Raw genomic sequence first — 21,388 nt, forward strand, 5'->3', positions numbered from 1 at the left:
ATAGGAATGATACATGCGTCGCTGTACAAAGTCAATTGCGCTGGGTGCAAGATAGTGCCCTCAGTCATTCTCTCACATCGTCCAACATTTTTTATTTAGTTTCTCACTGAACTTACATTGCATTCTGGAATTGTCTTCTGTGTAAAGAATATATGCTTTCCGTCTTAAATTTTTGCAAAAATAAGGTATCTTTCTTAGTAGGCATCACCTGTGCATAGGGTTGGGTATTGGTTGGGTTTTATCCGATACCAGTACCTACTCGGTATTTTTCAAACGGTTCCGGTGCTTAAACGGTTCTTAAACCGGTACTTAAGAAAACGAAACTGCACACACTTTATCAAAAAATAATATCTGTGTGTGTTTTCTGAAAAAGATTTTCTGATTTCTGATTAAATTAAAAATTGTGCTGATGTAGCCGAAAACACTTAAGTTAAGATAAAAAAATGGTCTTCTAATATTATTTATATATATTATATATATATTATATATCAATTATATTACATATTATATATTATAGACTTTTACAAAACAGAGAAATATCTGACACTGAGCAGAAATATTTAACACACAAAGTATAGCCTCATATAAATATACTTGATATACTTCATACTTGATATGCAAGATTTGCAGTTGGCATTAAAATACTAGACTTACCCGAAGAGGAACACTGCAGCTGAACTTGAACTTTAGTCAAGAGTGTCAGAGGTTTTGGGTTCTAATCCGCATTCGTAGTTTTTTTAAACCGATAATGCTCATCAGTGGTTGTATATCAAGCAGGGACACTTTGTGTGCATTATATGTTGTGATTTCACCAGAACGAAAAGATATGAGGCGCCGTCTAGGGCTTAAATCGAACTTCATTCACGCACACATAAAACGCTTGCATACACATATACTAAGTAGTCACACATACATGTATACTGCTGAATGCTCAAACTATATGAAATGCACAACGTCACATCTAAAGTCGCTCACGCACACACACACACACAAACCGCGCACATACTCATCTGAGACGCGAGCACATCTCACACACACACACACACACACATAAACTCGCGCACATACTCATCTGAGACGCACACACACACACACACACACACACACACACACACACACACACACACACACACACACACACAAACTCGCGCACATGCTCATCTGAGACGCGAGCACACACACACACACACACACACACACACACACACACACACAAACTCGCGCACATGCTCATCTGAGACGCGAACACACACACAAACTCGCGCGCATACTCATCTGAGACGCGAGCACACACACACACACACACACACACAAACTCGCGCACATACTCATCTGAGACGCGAGCACACACACACACACACACACACACACACACACACACAAACTCGCGCACATACTCATCTGAGACGCGAACACACACACACACACACACACACAAACTCGCGCACATACTCATCTGAGACGCGAACACACACACACACACACACACACAAACTCGCGCACATACTCATCTGAGACGTGAACACACACACACACACACACACAAACTCGCGCACATACTCATCTGAGACGCGAGCACACACACACACAAACTCGCGCACATACTCATCTGAGACACGAACACACACACACACACACACACACAAACTCGCGCACATACTCATCTGAGACGCGAACACACACACACACACAAACTCGCGCACATACTCATCTGAGATGCGAGCACACACACACACACATACACACACACACACACACACACACAAACTCGCGCACATACTCATCTGAGACGCGAGCACGCACACACAAACTCTCCAAGCACATACTCTTATATAGACGGCGCCTCATAAATAGATCGATCTCTGCAACGTATTGAAGCGCGCGTCCGAGTGCGGTGTGCGCGAGCCACAAGAGAAAAGAATTTTCAGCGCTAGATCGTCTCTTATTTAACAAACGAACGAAATGAATGCTCTGCTGGTTAACTGGAGATGTTTTGTTATTGGATCATTCGTGCCGCGAGATGTTTTATAGGGGGCGGTGAAAAAAGTCAGGCACCGAAAGTTTCGTTCTTATTCGGTCTGGTTACTACCGTTTACGTCGGAACCGGTTCCCTATTGGAACCAGGTTTCGGTACCCAACCCTACCTGTGCATCACCCAAACATAAAAAATAAATCATAATTTACTCCCCCTAATTAAACCACTGGAGTTACACATTTGGTTACATATCAAAACCAACTGCATTTACTTGGAAAAGAGCAGCTTCAAAATTTCTCCTTTTGTTTTCTGGAGAAAGAAAGTAATAGGGAATGTTTTCTTGACTTTCATATTGAAACAAATGACTTTTACACCCAATTCATATGGCATAAATGGTCTGTATGAAACAATAGTGTATTGTGTTAGTGTGAAAAAATCAACTCTGCTTGTCGGTCTAATATTATATATACACAATATAAATAATTGGCTTTGATGCTTTGATCCATGAAACACTTCATACAGTTGTGTTCTGTGTTATTTTCTTTTTTGGGAAAAGCATGTTGTGCTTTCATACTTACTAAAAGGTTTGTTCTTTTTATTATTCTTTGACAAAATATTTTTGTTTCAGTTCTCAGTTCAAGACTTGGGCTCTAATGTTGTGTTTTTCCTCTAAGAGGTGAATAACCGAGTGTCCTCTAACAGTGTGATTATTTTCCGCAGAGGATAAACCATTTCCCTGGAATGAATAAGATCTGTCGGAAAGACTCCTTGGCAGAGAACATGGCTGAGTGAGTTGAAAATATGATACCATATCAGATACATGACTGATTACATCTGCCTTCCAGCCAAGGAACATTGACTTTACTCTTCGTTTTTATTCATTTTAATACCCTCTTCTTTTCCTTAGAATTATTAAAAGTCAGCCTGAGGAATTTAGCCCCAAACCTGGAACTTGCCAGACGAGCGCGAACAGTTCCAGAGCTATGTAAAGAAGTTGAAAAAAACCCACTTGCAGAAAACATTTATCGTTAAGCCTGCAAATGGAGCCATGGGCCGTGGGTAAGTTACAACAGACTGGAAGTTTTGCATCCTGTGGAGTATTAAAAAAAAAAAATATATATATATATATAGATTATTTTGGCCAGTATTTGTTGTCTGTATTCGAGAACAGCCAAGAGCTGGAGATCTGTTCAACATCAAAATCAAAGGAAATAAATGATGGCAGGGCTTAAAACAGACCAAGACGTCTGGTCTTATTAACCTGGGCCTAGTCAGGGTCCAGGGACCAGCGATAGAGACAACGCCTTATTAAACTTGCTACTCTTGTTACTCTGATACGCTTCAGAGGTTTGGATTCTTAACCAACAATAAAATATGCACCACATTTTAGGGATGTGCTCTGATAGAATCTTATCCATTTTCTCCCAGAATAACTCTGATTCAAGACTCCAAAAAGATCCCGGTCAGGGGCAACTTCGTTGTGCAGGAATACTTGGACAATCCTTTCCTCATGGAGGGCTACAAGTTTGACCTGAGAATATACGCTCTTGTTACTTCCTGTGATCCACCTCGTTTCTTCCTCTACAACGACGGCCTGGTTCGAATGTCTACAGAGAAGTACCAACCGCCAAACAACTCCAACCTGGTAAGCTGGCTTATGACATCATTAAAGCGATGTGAACATTTTAATTCTATGTAGTAAATGAACTAATAAAAAGTCATCACAATTTACTTCATTAATGGTCAAAACCCTCTACTCCATACTCAAATAGACACTTTTCACAATCAGGCCAATCCTGATAGATAAAAGCAATTCTTCATAGCTAAGCTAAGTGTACAGTATGTTGCAAATACCGTTTCATAATGACTTTAATGAATCTGTTACCTTTATGTATAAGAGTGTTAGAGTAAACACCATATTTAATGTGATGACAGTGAGATTTCTGCTATTCTTGCAGTCATTTTTAAACAAGTTCACACATTGTAAAGTATGTGCAAATGACATATTGAAAATCTTCCTAAAACTATTCTAATGTAAATGGTTGAAATGTAACCATCTGTAAAACCTTTTTTTTTTTTTTACTGTCATATTGTAGGATCTTCATTAAAACATGTTGCATTAAAAAATGTGGCATTACATATATTAATAAAATATTATTGTATTGCCAATATTTTTTTTAAAACCATTCTGTAAATTGTTGTAAGAGAATAAATGTGACAATTTATAGTATAATATTGGCTTTATTGACATAGATGTACTTCTTTCAGCTGCCAAAACTGACATTATGCTTTTTTCACAAATGTAAAAAAAAAAGGCATCTATGCTCTGATGGACTTTTATTTTTTAATACCCTCAGGACCAGCAGTACATGCACTTGACCAACTACTCTGTTAACAAACATAGTGAGAACTTTGACCGAGACGAAACGGAGGACAAAGGCAGCAAGCGGTCCATTGACTGGTTCAGAGAGTTCCTTCAAACCAGCGGTTACGACGTGGACATATTCTGGGACGATGTATCAGTGAGTTGTTTTTATTTTTTTGCTTTTCTTTGTTATCTTTTAAATTTAGGGCTGCATGATACAATGGAGAAATGTGCACTGGCGGAGCTAGGGGGTGGCCAGGGGTCTAAGCTTGGCCACCCCTTTGGCCACCCCTCTCACAACTGCTGTTTCTGTCTCTTTTTTTATTGACAAAAATGGCGTTTTTTAAAACGCTGAACCGTCTCTTTAAGACCACAAAAAACGTGAGACTTTTCAGACGCACACTCCAACTTCCCCTCAGCGCCAGGCGCAAGTCAAACCAGTGCGGAAATGTGCAAGTGGCGAATGAGCTTCAGCAGAACATCAGACAGGGATATGCACATAGTAAATATAGAGTCAATCTTTCTCAACTGGTGGGTTGCAAGACCGGTTTGAGTAGGCCTAAGTGGAATAGTGTGCAGTCAACAACAAACGTAATTCTCTTTTTTTCTGATGCTACTTCTATTTTAGAAGATGTGTGTGAAAGCTTGTGACACTTCTGTCAGATGCTGAGAAAAAGGGCGTTGTCCTTATTCAGTTGGCTATCTTCGGTAAGATGAGATGTTGTCAGGCCAAATGTCAGTAAAACTAACTAACTTTCCTGTCATACGGCTGACAGCTGTTGTACGCATCATGCACAAATGTGGCGTCCTGTAGCCGTAGTTCTGTCGTCAATTAACTGATTGAATCAAAAAGGCGATTAAAGCTGTCAAAACTGCATGCATGTATTTGTTATATATGCGTCACATGTGTCTGGATTAAAATATTCTGCTATGTGAGATCACAATATAAGGCACAAACTGATATGTAATGTTTTAATGTCCAAATAAATGTGAGCACTGTGCATTTGTACTAGACGATAGGCATTCATTTTGCGTTCATTTGTAAAGCACAAACAAAAATGGATAATTTTTAAATCCATAAAATAACTAATTTTACATTCTGGCAACATTACATTATGAAAAACATAACATTTTACAGTATGTGCTGTTGACTTCTGCCTTGTTCACATTCTTGCTCATGGGGATTCAAAAGAGAACTTTTGTTTTCCTTTTTAATTTATGTATGATAGAACTGTTGCAATTATTTATTATGACAACTAATATAGAAAGTTAAACTTTTTTTTTACAAACTCAGAATTGGTTGAAGAGTTCATTGATTATATAAAACGCATTGAAGGTTGAATAATCTTTGGACTACAGTATTTATCTGCCTGATATCTCATCCATGAAGATGCAACAATGTAGAACAAGCTATTGGAGATTTAGAGAACCAGAACCAATCTAACTGAGCAAGCTGAACTTTAGCTATAGTGTGCGCACTTTTATTACTATTTAATTAATTTTAATATGAGGTGGTGGTAATAAAAAAATATAAAATTCACTCAGTATTCCATGATTCACAATTCACTACTATCTCAATTACAACTAGATGCGAAAGTTCGTCGAGACAAACTTTAAGTTGGCTTGAGAAAGTTTGGAGCAGAAAGTTTTTTGCTAGGCGGTTGCTAGGATGTTCTGGGTGGTTGCTATGGTGTTGCTAGGGTATTTTGGGCGGTTGCTAGGATGTTCTGGGTGGTTGCTAAGGTGTCCTGGGTGGTTGCTAGGGTCTTTTGGGTGGTTGCTAGGGTATTCTGGGTGGTTGCTAGGTGGTTTCTAGGGTGTTTTGGGTGGTTGCTAGGATATTTCTGGTGGTTGCTAGGGTCTTTTGGGTGGTTGCTAGGCGGTTGCTAGGGTATTTTGGGTGGTTGCTAGGGTGTTGCTAGTATATTTTGTGTGGTTGCTAGGGTATTCTGGGTGGTTGCTAGGCGGTTGCTAGGGTCTTTTGGGTGGTTGCTAGGGTATTCTGGGTGGTTGCTAGGGTGTTCTGGGTGGTTGCTATGGTGTTGCTAGGCGGTTGCTAAGGTATTCTGGGTGGTTGCTAGGGTGTTCTGGGTGGTTGCTAGGGTATTCTGGGTGGTTGTAGGAGGTTGCTAGGATATTTTGGGTGGTTGCTAGGGTCTTTTGGGTGGTTGCAAGGCAGTTGCTAGGGTTTTCTGGGTGGTTGCTAGGGTCTTTTGGGTGGTTGCTTAGGGTGTTCTGGGTGGTTGCTAGGCGGTTGCTAGGATATTTTGGGTGGTTGCTAGGGTCTTTTGGGTGGTTGCTAGGGTCTTTTGGGTGGTTGCTAGGGTATTTTGGGTGGTTGCTAGGGTCTTTTGTGTGGTTGCTAGGCGGTTGCTAGGGTATTCTGGGTGGTTGCTAGGGTATTTTTGGTGGTTTCTAGGGTCTTTTGGGTGGTTGCTAGGCGGTTGCTAGGATATTTTGGGTGGTTGCTAGGGTATTTTGGGTGGTTACTAGGGTGGTTGCTAGGGAGTTGCTAGGGCATTCTGGGTGGTTGCTAGGCGGTTGCTAGGGTGTTCTGGGTGGTTGCTATGGTGTTGCTAGGCGGTTGCTAAGGTATTCTGGGTGGTTGCTAGGGTATTCTGGGTGGTTGCTAGGCTGTTTTGGGTGGTTGCTAGGCAGTTGCTAGGATATTTTGGGTGGTTGCTAGGGTATTTTGGGTGGTTTGGAGTTTATGACAGATAGATAAATAAGTTAGATAGATACACACACACACACACACACACACACACACACACACACGCACACACACTAGCTCACACACTCAGACACACACACACACACGCACACTCAAGAGTTTATGAGTTTAGAGTTTATAAGTTTAAACACACACAAACAAGTAGACACGCAGACACGCTCACTAACTCTCACACACACACACACACACGCACATACACACAGACACACTGACTAACACACACGCAGACACGCTCACTAACACACACGCTCACTAACTCTCACACACTAACTCTCACACACACACACAGACACGCTCACTAACTCACACACACACTAATTCGATCACACACACACGCACAGACACTCGATCACACACACACTAACACACACAGACACGCTCACTCACTCACACACACACACACAGACACGCTCACTAACACACACACACACACACACGCTCACTAACTCTCACACACACTAACTCTCACACACACACACACAGACACGCTCACTAACTCACACACACACTAATTCGATCACACACACACGCACAGACACTCGATCACACACACACTAACACACACAGACACGCTCACTCACTCACACACACACACAGACACGCTCACTCACACATACAGACACACACACACACACACACACACACACACATGCACACTCAAGAGTTTAGAGTTTATAAGTGTATAAATTGATGAGTTTATAAGTGTTCGAGTTTTTGAGTTTAGAGTTTATAAGTTTAAATGAGTTTAGAGTTCAGAGTTTATTAATTTATGAGTTTAAGAGTTCATAAGTCTATGAATTCATGAGTTTATTAGTTAATTAGTTATTAAATTTAAGTTAATTAGTTTAGAAGTATATTAGTTTAGAGTTTATTCATTTAAATGAGTCTCATTGGCTAATATAGTATATAGAACGGCAGTTTGGTTTAGTCTTCAAGGTGTTTAGATTTGAATTTTTGTCGGTTGGTGAGTCTGAATTTTTTTAGAATGCCCAATGTTAAGTCAATGGGAGTTTTTCCGAGTTTTGATCGTCATTTGTAGGGAAACCATAAGTCTGATCAGTCTGAAAAGATATAGCAACTAACTTCAGATCAGTTTGAGTGTCTGAGCCGAGTTTGGAGTATGTAGAGTTAAAGCTCTAGGACGAGTTTGAGTCAACAGTTTTTCACAGTACAATATCAGTAAGTTGGCTTTCTCAAGCCAACTTAAGTACAAATGAACTTTATTCAGTTGTGTAGGCACTAAAACAGTCCAATACATTATCAAATTCTTTTTTATGATAAAATAATTAAGATTTCTGTGCCACCCCAGACTGGTTGCTGGCCCTTGCCTGGCCACCCCTATGAAAAAATCCTGGCTCCGCCACTGGAAATGTGATGTACAATATAGCTTGTTTGATAATAGAGTGGTGGTGCAGGAATGACGTCAGAACCCGGATGTCTAATTCGCCGCTGGTTATTTCGAGATTTTCTTATTGGGTTTTATAATGGGGTTTTTCAATTAATGAGTAAAATAAAGCCTGTGGTAAATATAATTTGTCTTGACTATACTTTGACGTTTTGTTCTACAACATACACTGTACACACTCTCACCCCAAGCTGTTTAATCTAGTTGCTTGTTAAAAACGTACATTTTCAGAAATGAACACAATTTGTGTTTTCACTATGGGTGTGTGTGTCATTTACGTTGTTGAATAAAACATCAAATCATCATCAGGTTATGTTTATCAAAGGCTTTATTTGACGTATAAATCGAAAAAAAGAAAACCCCATTATAAAACCCCATAGGAAAATCTTGAAGGAACCAGCGGTGAATTAGTCTTCCAGGTTCTGACGTCATACCTGCACCACTCTACAGTATATGACACGGTGAAAGATTATTCAATTGAATTGATTTTTAAGTACAGTACGTTTAACCATTACTAGAAATGGGCTATACCATTTGTTATTTTTAAAGGGTTAGTTCACCCAAAAATGAAAATTCTGTCAGTAATTACTCACCCTCATGTTGTTCCAACCCCGTAAGACCTTCGTTCATCTTCGGAACACAAATTAAGATATTTTTGATTAAATCTGAGAGCTGGATCACTGCTCCATAGGCTTCTAAGACATTATAACTTTCTGGCCCAGAAATAGTCCAAGTGACTCCAGTGGCTCAATCTTAAGTTTATAAAGCGACGAGAATACTTTTTGTGCGCTAAAAACCCCCCAAAATAACGACTTTATTCCACTATTCATTTCCTTCTCTCTGGGCCTTGAGTTTTTCACGTAGTGTAACTGCGTAGCGCGTCTGTGTTGTACGTCACACGTAGGCTCACTATTGGCCGACGCTGGTCATGTGTGTGATGTACAACACTACACTATTACACTACGTAATAGTGTAGGCCGTCTGTTCCTGTCTTCCTACGATCTGCCCCTCCCTGTCTTCCCGTAGCGTGCTGTCAGTCTTTGACCTATCATGTCTCTTCAGGGAGCTGGGATGTTAATGAGTCCCTCATACGGGCTGTTTGCACATGCGATGAGATTTCACAAGCATGTCCTCACCGAAAGATGTCACAATGTAGTGCAGTTCAATTCACAAACGTCCACCTTTGAATGTACTGTTTGGAGTTGTTTAAGTTTGTTGTGTGTTGTCTTTTATAAGGAAAGCGTGTTTTGTGCATGTGTTCGCAGGAGCTGGTGGCGAAGACCCTGATAGTGGCCCAGCCACACGTCCTCCAGGCCTACCGTGAGCGCCGTCCCAGAGAGCCACCAGGGAGCGCCAGCGTCTGCTTCGAGCTGCTGGGTTTTGACGTCATTCTCGACCGCGATCTCAAGCCCTGGCTGCTAGAGGTCTGTTCTCACCTTCTCTTCTCAATCAGTACACTTTTTGATCCCAATTATGCTGATATACAGTACACACTCCACGTTTGAGTCCCCTTACCTGTTAGAAGCCAACATGATGGAGAAAACACCACCATAAGACTTTTTTGACCATGTAAAGGCTTTTTTAAATTTGATTCTTATTTTATTCTTATTATTACTTACATTTATAGGGTTATCTAACAGTGCTGTAATTTTTCACATCGTGTCTTTAGTAAATCCTGACAGTAGTTTTTTAACATCAAAAGAGAGTTTGCGCTGGTGCCAGCTTTTACTAAATCTGGCCCAAAACGTATTATTACCGTAATACACTGTAAAAAAAAAAAAAAAAAAAATTCTGTTGTTTTTACTGGAAAAAAAAACACAAACAAACAAAACAAAACTGCCAGCTGTGGTTGCCTGAATAATTCAGTTAAAATACTGTAAAAATGTAAACATGTTTCATGAACAACCTGTAAATTGTATAGTTTAGAACTGCAATTTACTAAAAAAATCTAAATAAAAAAATAAGGGTAATTTCTCTACTGTGCGACAGAGAGTCGCGTGGTTATGACGCAATCATTAGCCTATTTTTATAAAAACAGCTTTTATACATTTTCGTGTTTCTAAATAATGGACAAATGGAGTCTTTAAAGGACAAGTTCGGTATTTTACACTTAAAGCCCTGTTTACAGATCGTATCTGATGAAATAGAACGGTTAACCCCCTGAGGTCTACGGTATCGCCGGCGATACCAGCTCACTTTTTTTTTATCAATGTAAAAGAAACTCATAAATACTCTGTTGACTTTGATTTTCCATAGGAGTTTCATACATCAATCGATTCTGTTAAATGTGTATTATTTTTGTGTATACTCACAATAAAAACAAAGTGTTGTGCTTTTTGCCAAATAAAGAAAAATAAACACGAAGCGAGTTCTGCCTTCTCTCTGCCAGTGAAGTCCATTCTGAAACGCGTCCGAAAATGAACAATAACTGAGCGAATACTCAGTCAAACAGGCATACAAAGACACAGGCATGAAGCTTGAATTCTCGTCTTTTAAATGAAGTAATTTATATAAAAAACAAATATCTTCATCTTGTGAAATCTGTATTAAAAGAGAGCGATTCCAGTCGAGCTCATCTCATCTCATTACGTTATAATCGGCCCCGCCCACGGAGAGCGCGCGCTATTCAAACGCAAATGACTGAGACGATCCCATACAAACTGTGAACGCCCACATATCAGCTCGAGAAAACACATCAAGTTTATTCAGATAAGTGTACTTGTCTATACTGTCTCGCAGCGCTGTGAGGAATAATAATAATGGAAAACTTACCTCAGAAGTGCTGGTATTTCGAGGAGCAACGGATGGAATAATGTAGTAAGTTTTTTTTTTCATTCTCAAGTAAATCGCGTTTCTGTGTGAATGAATGAACGGCAGAGATGCGCTGTTTACCACAACTCGCAAAAAGACGGTTTAAATTTGAATTGCGTTTCTGTGTGTGAATGAATGATCTGCTTTTAGCAAACTATTTTGCTATACTGAGTAAAATCGATTGAAATATGTTGAAATAAAATGTATTTGTATAAGCAACGTATTAAACTGCAAATTAACATTTATATTCCTTATAATAAAAACGAAAGACCTATGTTACAGACATATGAAAGACAACATTTCGTTGATTAGTTTTGGATAGATTACACATTTTTACTGTAAAATATCTGCCACCTCAAATAAGCTTTTGTTTGCCAATTTTTGCTAATATGTTAAATATAGTATGTTTTGTCAATGTAGGCTATATTCGAAGTTTGAAATATGTATGATAAAATGTATACTTTAGTTTTTACAAAGAAAGATTACACTTCAATTGTTGTTGTAATTGTAACCTTTTTAATAAAAATATATATATTTACAAGGTAGATGTAAACAAATTTTAAAAGGTAAATATAAGCATTTTCTTTAAATAATTTTTATTGTGTTTTATTATTGACAAATTTGGGGAGAGGATACATATTCCAAAACTGAAAATACAGTATGAGAATTAACTGCACAATTAATAGACATGTTTTCCTTGGATATTATACAATTTGCAAGCAAAATTTGCTTCCAACTGTGAACCAATTTGGTAGAATATATATATATATATATATATATACTGTATATTGCTCTTGCATTCTTTCTTGTGGCTATAGGTGACACACCTGAATGAATGGCTCATTAAGTATGCGGGCCCCATTGTCTCCTCAGGTGTGAACCACTACATATGCATGATGCTGTTGAATGGTTGACGCCCCTTGCGCATATTGCCTTTACAAACAAAAAGTGTTTTACAAGATTTAAATCAATGTATTGTGTTATGTGAATGATAAGGGCAGGATGATTTTCACATCATTTTGAAGAAAAAACTCTAGGCAAAGACATCAATTAGTCAAAAGTCTTATTGACACGTATTTAGTATGTGTTTTGTGGCCTTATTTCAGAAACTTTAGTTTTTAGTTTTTTCAATAACCATGCATAAACATTATTCTCTCAAAAATACAAACATGTACATGCATGTTGCTCACATATTATGGTAGCCCTGTTTGTGCTAAATAGAGTGTAATTATACCTTTGCCATTAATACGTTTATAAGCAACTGAAAAAAGCACAAATGTCAGGGCATGTCAGAACATCTCAAGGACCCCAAAAACCCCTCAGACCTCAGAGGGTTAAGATTAAAATTTGGACACATGCTCCTGTCCCGAGAATTTTAGGTTTATTTCGCTTTTCGTGCTTTTCATTAACTGTAAGCCGTTCTACTCGCCGCGGGAGTTTTCCTCGCTCGTTCTCATCAGTGTTTACATTCCACCGCAAGCACACGTGAGTACGGCGCTGCAACAGCTGGCTGATCTGATCACAGAAACAGAACAACAACACCCGGACTCTGTTCTTATCATTCTCGGAGACTTTAATCAGGCAAAACTCACACGTGAGCTGCCTAAATTCAAACAGCACATTACATGCCCCACCAGAGACAATAATATTTTGGACCATTGCTACACCACAACAAAGGATGCATATCGCTCCATCGCCAGAGCAGCTCTAGGACTTTCCGATCACTGCCTGGTTCATCTTCTACCAACTTACAGGCAAAAACTTAAAACTGCTAAGCCAGTAATAAGGACTGTAAAGAGATGGACCAACGACACAGAGCAGGTCTTACAAGCCTGTTTTGAATGCACTGACTGGAGTGTTTTTGAAGCTGCTGCCAGCGATCTGGACGAGCTCACAGAGACTGTAACATCATACATCAGTTTCTGTGAGGATTTATGCATCCCTACCAGGACTTACTTATCATTCAACAATGATAAACCATGGTTCACACCAAAACTCAGACAGCTTCGTCAGGTCAAAGAAGATGCCTACAGGAGTGGGGATAGGATCTTGTATAATCAGGCCAGGAACACATTGACAAAGGAGATTGAAGTGGCTAAGAAGAGCAATGCCAAAAAGCTGGAAAACCAGTTTTCCTCCAACGACCCTGCATCAGTGTGGAAAGGCCTGAAAGACATTACCAACTACCAGACACCATCCCCCAGCATCGACAGCAACAAGCATCTTGCGAACGAGCTGAATGTCTTTTACTGTAGATTTGAGACCCCCGATCAGACACCCCATACCCGCCCTGACCATCTCTCTACACAGCCATCAACACCTCCAGCCATCCCCCTCCCCTCCCCCCCTGCACTTCAGATCAGTGAGGATAATGTGCGTCAGATCTTCAGGAAACAGAAGAGAAGGAAAGCACCAGGCCCAGACGGTGTTTCACCAGCCTGTCTGAAAACCTGCGCTGACCAGCTGGCCTCTATCTTCTCACTGATCTTCAACAGATCACTGGAGCAGTGCAAAGTCCCTTTCTGCTTTAAACGCTCCACCATCATCCCAATCCCGAAGAAACCAAAGATCAGAGGACTCAATGACTACAGACCTGTTGCCTTAACATCTGTGGCCATGAAGTCATTCGAAAGACTGGTGTTAGCATATCTGAAGGACATCACTGGACCCTTGCTGGACCCCCTGCAGTTTGCCTACAGAGCAAACCGGTCTGTGGATGATGTGGTCAATATGGGACTGCATTACACCCTACAACATCTGGACAAACCAGGGACCTATGCAAGGATTCTGTTCGTGGACTTTTGTTCTGCCTTCAACACCATCGTCCCATCACTGCTCCAGACCAAACTGACCCAGCTCTCTGTCCCTAGCTCCATCTGTCAATGGATCACCAGCTTTCTGACAGACAGACAACAGCTAGTCAGAATGGGCAAAATCACGTCCGACAGCCGCACCATCAGCACCGGTGCTCCACAGGGATGTGTTCTCTCACCACTGCTCTTCTCCCTGTACACAAATGACTGCACCTCTAAAGACACCTCTGTCAAGCTCCTGAAGTTTGCGGACGACACTACTGTTATCGGACTCATCCGGAACGGTGACGAGTCTGCGTACAGACAGGAGGTGGAGCAGCTGGCTCTTTGGTGCAGTTATAACAACCTGGAGCTGAACACGCTCAAAACTGTGGAGATGATCGTGGACTTCAGGAGAAACCCCCCTGCACTCCCTTCACTCACCATCATGGACAGCACTGTGACTACAGTAGAGTCATTCAGGTTCCTGGGCACCACCATCTCTCAGGATCTGAAGTGGGACACTCACATAGACTCTATTGTGAAGAAAGCCCAACAGAGACTGTACTTCCTGCGTCAGCTGAGGAAATTCAACCTGCCACAGGAGCTGCTCGTACAGTTCTACTCAGCTGTCATCCAGTCCATACTCTGCACTTCCATCACCGTCTGGTTCGGCTCTGCTACCAAAACCGACCTCCGTAGACTACAGCGGATAGTTCGGACTGCTGAGCGAATCACTGGCACTACCCTTCCCACACTCAAAGTACTGCACTCATCCAGAGTGAGTAAAAGGGCTCGCAAAATCACTCTGGACCCGTCACACCCAGCACACTCTCTGTTTGAACTGTTACCGTCTGGTCGACGCTACAGAGCACCGAGCACAAAAACAACCAGACACAGGAAAAGTTTCTTTCCCCAGGCCATCTACCTCATGAACACTTAAATGTTCCCCTACTGTGGAACAAACATGTGCAATACTTCCCTCAGACATTTCATTATAGCTCCTTATAACTTATATATATATTTATAATTTATAATCTTTTTATTTTTTTTTATTTTTTTTTATTTATACCTGTTACTTGTCACTTGTCTTGTCACTTTGTATTGTATGTGTACTGGAAGCTACTGTCACCAAGACAAATTCCTCGTACCGTATTTTTCGGACTATAAGTCGCTCCGGAGTATAAGTCGCATCAGTCAAAAAATGCCTCAAGAAGTGAAAAAAAACATATATAAGTCGCACTGGACTATAAGTCGCATTTATTTAGAAATGTATTTCACAAAATCCAAGACCAAGAACAGACATTTAATCAGGAAAGGCAAGTTATTCAACTACACAGTAGCACACAGAACAACAGGCTGAATAGGTGTCCAGTATGTTAACGTAACACATTAACGCCCGTTTCACACATACTCCGTTTGTAGTGCGTATATTTTTCCGTACCCTTGTTAACAGGTCAGAGCTTTCACAATGCACGCGGTTGCAGTCCGTCGATCCGTTCCAGGTGCGGTGCATATACAGCAGTGCAGCGATCGTTTCCGCACCGAGTCTATTTTTGCTGTGCTGCACGCGCTGAATTAAAGTGACAGCACACGGTTTGTGGTCAAAATGAATACAGATTGACCAGATTGACATGAAAATGTAGTAATTTCATCATAAATGCATTTAATTAAATACTAGCCTACTATTTTTCACAGTCATCTTTTTACTTCAAGCGTTGGTAAATCAAGGAGAAAACTACAATTTACTTCAACAAGGCGACATAATGAACAACACTCGTCTCATTCGTGGAGGTGGAAAAAAACAAGTTATTTGTGACATGCAAGATTTATTGTATAAAGATTTAAATTATGCAAAAGAAAGGGTATGAGTCTGCTGTTTTTGTCAATTTTAAGTTTTAATTTAAAATGTATGCGATTTTAATATAAGTGCATGGTTAAATATTTTACCACTTGCTTGAGCAACTTAATATATAATTATATAGAAGTAATGCATTGAATAATAGTTTGTTTAAATTGTGTTTAAACGTGAATACGTCTATTAAAGAGTAGCCTATAGCCTACATATAAAGAGAATCGCAATGCTGACAAAAAACTTTTTCTTTTTTTTAAATAAAATTTGCTGATAACTTCTGGATTTGAAATACAATGTGTTTGGTGTTACAGCCGCGGGTCAGTTACGCACTGCAAACGCAGCTTATGTGAAAGCACTTTAGCGCGTGCTGCTCCTGCACAGCATATGCACCGCAACACGCACCGCACACGTTATTCAGCTACACAATAGCATAAAGAACAAATATCTGGGAGGCTGAATAAGCTAAATTAACATAAGCCAGCGAGTCCAACAAGCAAGTTACCAGTAAACAAGTTCACCAAGCTCCCGCGATCTCATTCCTCATCATTTTCTTCATCATCCGTGTCGCTTCTGAACAACTCCGCCAACTAGAGCGCCCCCTCGCGGCTGTAGACGGTAATGTTTTCTCTTGGTTCATCTCAGTCTGAATTAATTTTGATATATAAGTCGCACCTGACTATAAGTCGCAGGACCAGCCAAACTATGAAAAAAAGTGCGACTTATAGTCCGGAAAATACGGTATGCGCAAGCATACTTGGCAATAAAGCTCTTTCTGATTCTGATGCATCGGTACTCTTTGACAATAGGGGCAAGTCTGGGGCAGATAATAATGGACAGAAGAAAACTGGGGGTAACAAATAAGGATCGGAGCCTAAAATGTAAACTTTCTCTCTGTATCTCTGTCTCTCTCTCTCCTTCAAATGGGCAGTTTGGGCGGCCATCCCGGGCGAGTCGGTCGTAAATATGGCGGCGTTCTATTTGTAGTGACGTAGAATTGCATTCACAGATTGCCTAATTCATGAAGGACACATGCAAAGCTATTTTAGAATGAGATATCTTAGAAGTGCAATGTTTCTGCTTATCTTTTGGAACTTTGTTTCACAAATGGTTGCATGCTGACGCCTACAAATTCAGTCTAGGTCTAGTAATCACTGGCTGTGCTTTGAAAGCTCAGTAGCAAACAAGATCAAAGTTGCAATTGTTTGAACTTTGAACGTCACATGACCTGCGTGTAGCGCTTCACTCCATAGAGGTCATCATTCACTCGCCCTCATGTTGTCCCAAACCCATGTGATTTTCTTTCTCCCAGGCATAAAAATGTTAAGATTTGTTTTCCATGCTCAATGAGCGGACAATTAAGTTGTCTCTTTCGTAGGAGACTCAGAACCAGGTTTCATACCCAGAGGTGCTTTTTATTTGATTTTTATTTTTTATGATAAATAAAAATATCATAAACATGGTTAATACAATTTGTGTGTTCCTCCTCTGATTTCACTAATGGGTAATAGTGACCGTTTCTACTGTGGCTTCTCAGTCCCCTTTAAAAGTTGGTGATTGCTTCAGGTTTTGATTTTGAACAATATGAAAGAAGATAACATCTTAGACTAGGTCGATTTTCAGATAATGTGACACCCTTGGGCATTTTTTAGTAAAAGTTGGCAAACAGACTTTTCTAAGGGTATTTTTTCTGCTGAATCCATTTTTGCTGTTTGCCAAGCTGTATCTCTTATGTGAAACCCAGTAGAGCGCAAACTTCAAGATGACCAAAATGTCAGGAAATTCTATATTTATAAACTTTACATCATGTATGACATCAATTAACGAGAAAGTTTATTTAGGTGGGAATTAAGATACTTGTATGTGATAATGATAATTGCATTATTTCTCATTGTAGTCATGAAAATATCTGTTTTTCTCCTTATTTCAAATGGACAAATATAATATCTCAAATGCGAGAGTCATTTGTTTGGAGTCACATGCATACTATTGTCTTTGGATCAAAGTGTGTGAATTGAGTTCAGAGTTATCCAAGAGGTTTTTTATTCTACTTTCTACTTTCTATTACTTTCTGCAGTTATTTCCACACATCGTATTTTTTATCAGAATTAATTTTTATATCCAAAGAGCGACATGAACCAACACAAAATATTCCAGTTGTGGAATTGTACCCATGAAGTTGGTCAGATTATAAGATCACCAATTATGGAAGCTGTGTGTAGTTTGAAGCCTGACCGGTCAATGTTATTGGATACTTGCATTATATGCCAAGAATCCAAGAAAGATAAGCTATACAATGCGACAGAACAGGGCCTTTTGACACTAAAAGCAGCTGCACAAAGTAGAGGCAAGCTTCACGATCCTCATCACAGAGAAGCAATTGACAGAGTGCTTCTTGTCCAGAACACAGAACAGCACGTGGTCTGGCACCGCTTGTGCTATGCGTTCGCGGTATCCCCATCCAGAGCGCTGGTCTCTGCATGCGTGGATAATCAACGAATAACCGTTGCCTTGCCAGAAGGGGTCGTGAACACGATCACGCAGTCTAGAGCTCCTTCTACGAGAAGACTCTACGTGTCTAAATGGTCAGTGTTCTCCAAATGGTGCGCTACAAAGAGCCTGGACCCACGCACATGTGGGGTTTCGTGGGTGCTCTCATTCCTTCAAGAGCTGTTGGACAAGGGCAGGTCCCCTTCCACGCTCAAAGTGTATGTCGCCGCTATTGCAGCGTTCGCAGAGTCGACGCGCAGCCGTGCGATAGGAAGGAACGAGCTCATCATCCGCTTCCTTAGAGGAGCCAGGAGGATGAACCCCCCGCGACCGCCTTTGGTTCCTATTTGGGATCTTACTTTGGTCCTAGAGGCCCTGAAAGCTTCTCCCTTTGAACCGTTAGAATCCGTGGACCTAAAATACCTTTCGCTCAAGACGTTTTTCTGATAGCTCTGTCTTCAGTAAAACATGTGGGGGATCTACACGCGCTATCCGTTAGCCCCGCGTGTCTCGAGTTCGGACCAAATGACTCTAAAGTCATCCTCAAACCGAGACACGGTTACGTCCCCAAGGCGATTGGCACTCCCTTTAGGGCGCAGATCATCTCCCTATCGGCTCTGCCAGCATCCGATAGCGAGGACAGTGATAACCTCCTATGCCCCGTCAGGGCGCTGAGAGTTTACATCACACGCTCCGCCGCCTTCAGGCGTTCTGAGCAGCTCTTTGTTTCGTTTGGTAGGCGCACCAGGGGTCTCGCCGCCTGGAAACATAGCCTGTCCAGATGGATAGTGGACGCTATCGCAGCAGCTTATGCGTCCAAACACCTGCAGTGCCCTATGGGCATTAGAGCCCACTCCACTAGAGGCATGGCCACGTCGTGGGCTTGGTCCAGCGGGATTTCTATTCATGACATTTGAATGGCGGCAGGCTGGGCCTCCCCCTCTACATTTGTTAAGTTTTATAACCTGGAAGTTCCCACCTTGCAGGCTAGACTTTTATCAGTCTAATTGGTGTGTATGTTCTGCCCAGTTTGTTCGTGTACAGGCTACTCTCACGTGACTATTAGCTCTTCTGGTTGAGCTGTACTAAGGGCGAAATTCTCTATACATAGACCGGCGGAGCCGCTCTGTATTTCCCTATGAAGTGCTTATGTACATGTGCTGGCCCGCGTTGCTGGCCGCCTGTTTCCCTGGGACTCACGCACTGGATGCTCGGCGCGCACGCCGTTGACAAGGGGTTCCCGTAGCGTAAGCAACTTACGCAATACGAGAGAACCTCTCGTAAGAGAACGTACTTGGTTACCTAACGTAACCTCGGTTAGTCAGACTACTGTTTGGAATTGATCAGCTGCAACTGCGCCTTAAGATGTATGATTGCACGATGTAAATGTAAAAAGTCTCGTCTGCGTTGCTCTGCTGCATGCAAGTGCAAGACAAGTAATGCAGAATGTAGCAAAATGCTGAACTGAATAAGAGCACTGCTCTGTGTTGTTGTGATCATATTGGAGAATCTTGTTGTACCATTACATTTTATATGCCATGCAGTTCATGTTTTAGTTATTATTCAGCTAATGTTATGTCCAACTTTATAAGGTAATTTTAGGCCAAGTTTACTGTGTTTATTTCCTTTATCTGTTCAAAGCTAATGTTAGTGGTGTGACACATTACCGTGATAAATAAACCAAAAGAGAATTTAGTTTGGTTAAATTTAAGTCCTTAAACTTGTTTACATGGACATGTAAATGTTGAAAAGTAATAAACACTCTTAACATAATGTAATAGGATGATGGTTTAAGATATAGGCCTTTTGCTGCCACCAGCATGATGTTGATGTTCTTACATGGACATACTCAAATACACAAAATTACAAGTCAGTGTTTACCAGAAATATTGTAAGACAGAATGACTAACTTGTTCTGACTATTCTGTTTGTTTCCTTTACTCAATAAATGCTATAGCACAATAAAAACAGTTTATCTTTGAGCCAGTGCTGAGAAATTTGCTCATTTTGGCGTATGAGGCGGTCATCTTGGATTTTGCACTCTACTGAGTTTCATGTAAGAGATACAGCTTGGCAAACAGCAAAAATGGATTCAGCATAAAAAAATACCCCTAGAATAGTCTATTTGCCAACTTTTACTCAAAAATGCCTGAGGATTTTTATTTAGGCACATTTTTGTGATTTCAACCTGGTCTATCTCTCTCTCTCTCTCTTTTTCCCCTCTACAGATCAATCGTGCTCCGAGTTTTGGGACAGATGACAAGATTGATATGGATGTGAAGAAGGGGGCTTTACTCGATGCCCTGAAACTGCTCAACATCAGGTATGAAGCATTACTCTCTCCAGAGTCCCATTAGAAAGAGAAGCGAATGAGTTCATCAGGAAACTCACTCTCAATTGTCGGCTGTCCACAGTCTTTTTTGTTTTCAAAAATATTGATTCCTTGATCTCAACTAAAAAGTTGTCTGAAACTCTTTGATGGGTCCTCATCATAGACTGTAAAAAAATATGGACGTAGTGTCCGTGACGTCACCCGTAGGTTTCTGAAGAGCATTTTTGAAGCCTAAAGTGGGCGGAGCCGGCCGTCGCCATCTTGGCCTTGCGTCACTCCCGGATAACAGAAAATAGGCAAACAGGCGGGGCGTGAGTGGAGCTAAGAAGCCTGGCCATAGATATGAGCCTGGCTATCTGAAATCACCTAGCTCGACGTGATCGAGTTAGCTGATGATGTAAAGCCAATTAAAAGTTCCTATTTTTGCCCTTCGAAATATTATAATAGTTAAAAGACATGGCTACAAGTGAGACTGTGTATTACTTCGAGAGTGTTTGTGCGTGACAGTGATTTATGTGCATAACGTTACATGTCAGTCACTCTTTCATGGTCCGTCAGCGCGGCATCGCTCAAGTTCGTAGAGAGCTTATTCAGTCCATTTTAAATTCTGATTTTGGCCGCCTCTCAAATTG

At 40.8% G+C, this 21,388-nt stretch overlaps 1 protein-coding gene and 1 long non-coding RNA gene across 4 annotated transcripts in view; one reads left to right on the forward strand and one right to left on the reverse strand.

Moving 5' to 3' along the window:
• Nucleotides 1-21,388, reverse strand: part of LOC309512029 — a 276,593-nt gene that overhangs the window by 18,986 nt on the left and 236,219 nt on the right. The gene's annotated exons all lie outside the window — the stretch shown is intronic.
• LOC309512834 (tubulin polyglutamylase TTLL7-like) lies at nt 3,024-20,781 on the forward strand (the record flags this gene model as incomplete). Its single annotated transcript, XM_082188558.1, has 5 exons — nt 3,024-3,034; nt 3,404-3,620; nt 4,333-4,497; nt 9,745-9,903; nt 20,653-20,781. The coding sequence occupies 5 exons, from the start codon at nt 3,024-3,026 to the stop codon at nt 20,779-20,781; spliced, it is 681 nt and encodes a 226-aa protein (XP_082044684.1).

Source organism: Leuciscus leuciscus (genome assembly GCF_965113295.1).
Source record: "Leuciscus leuciscus genome assembly, chromosome: 13".
In the NCBI taxonomy this organism is placed as follows: Eukaryota; Metazoa; Chordata; class Actinopteri; order Cypriniformes; family Leuciscidae; genus Leuciscus; species Leuciscus leuciscus.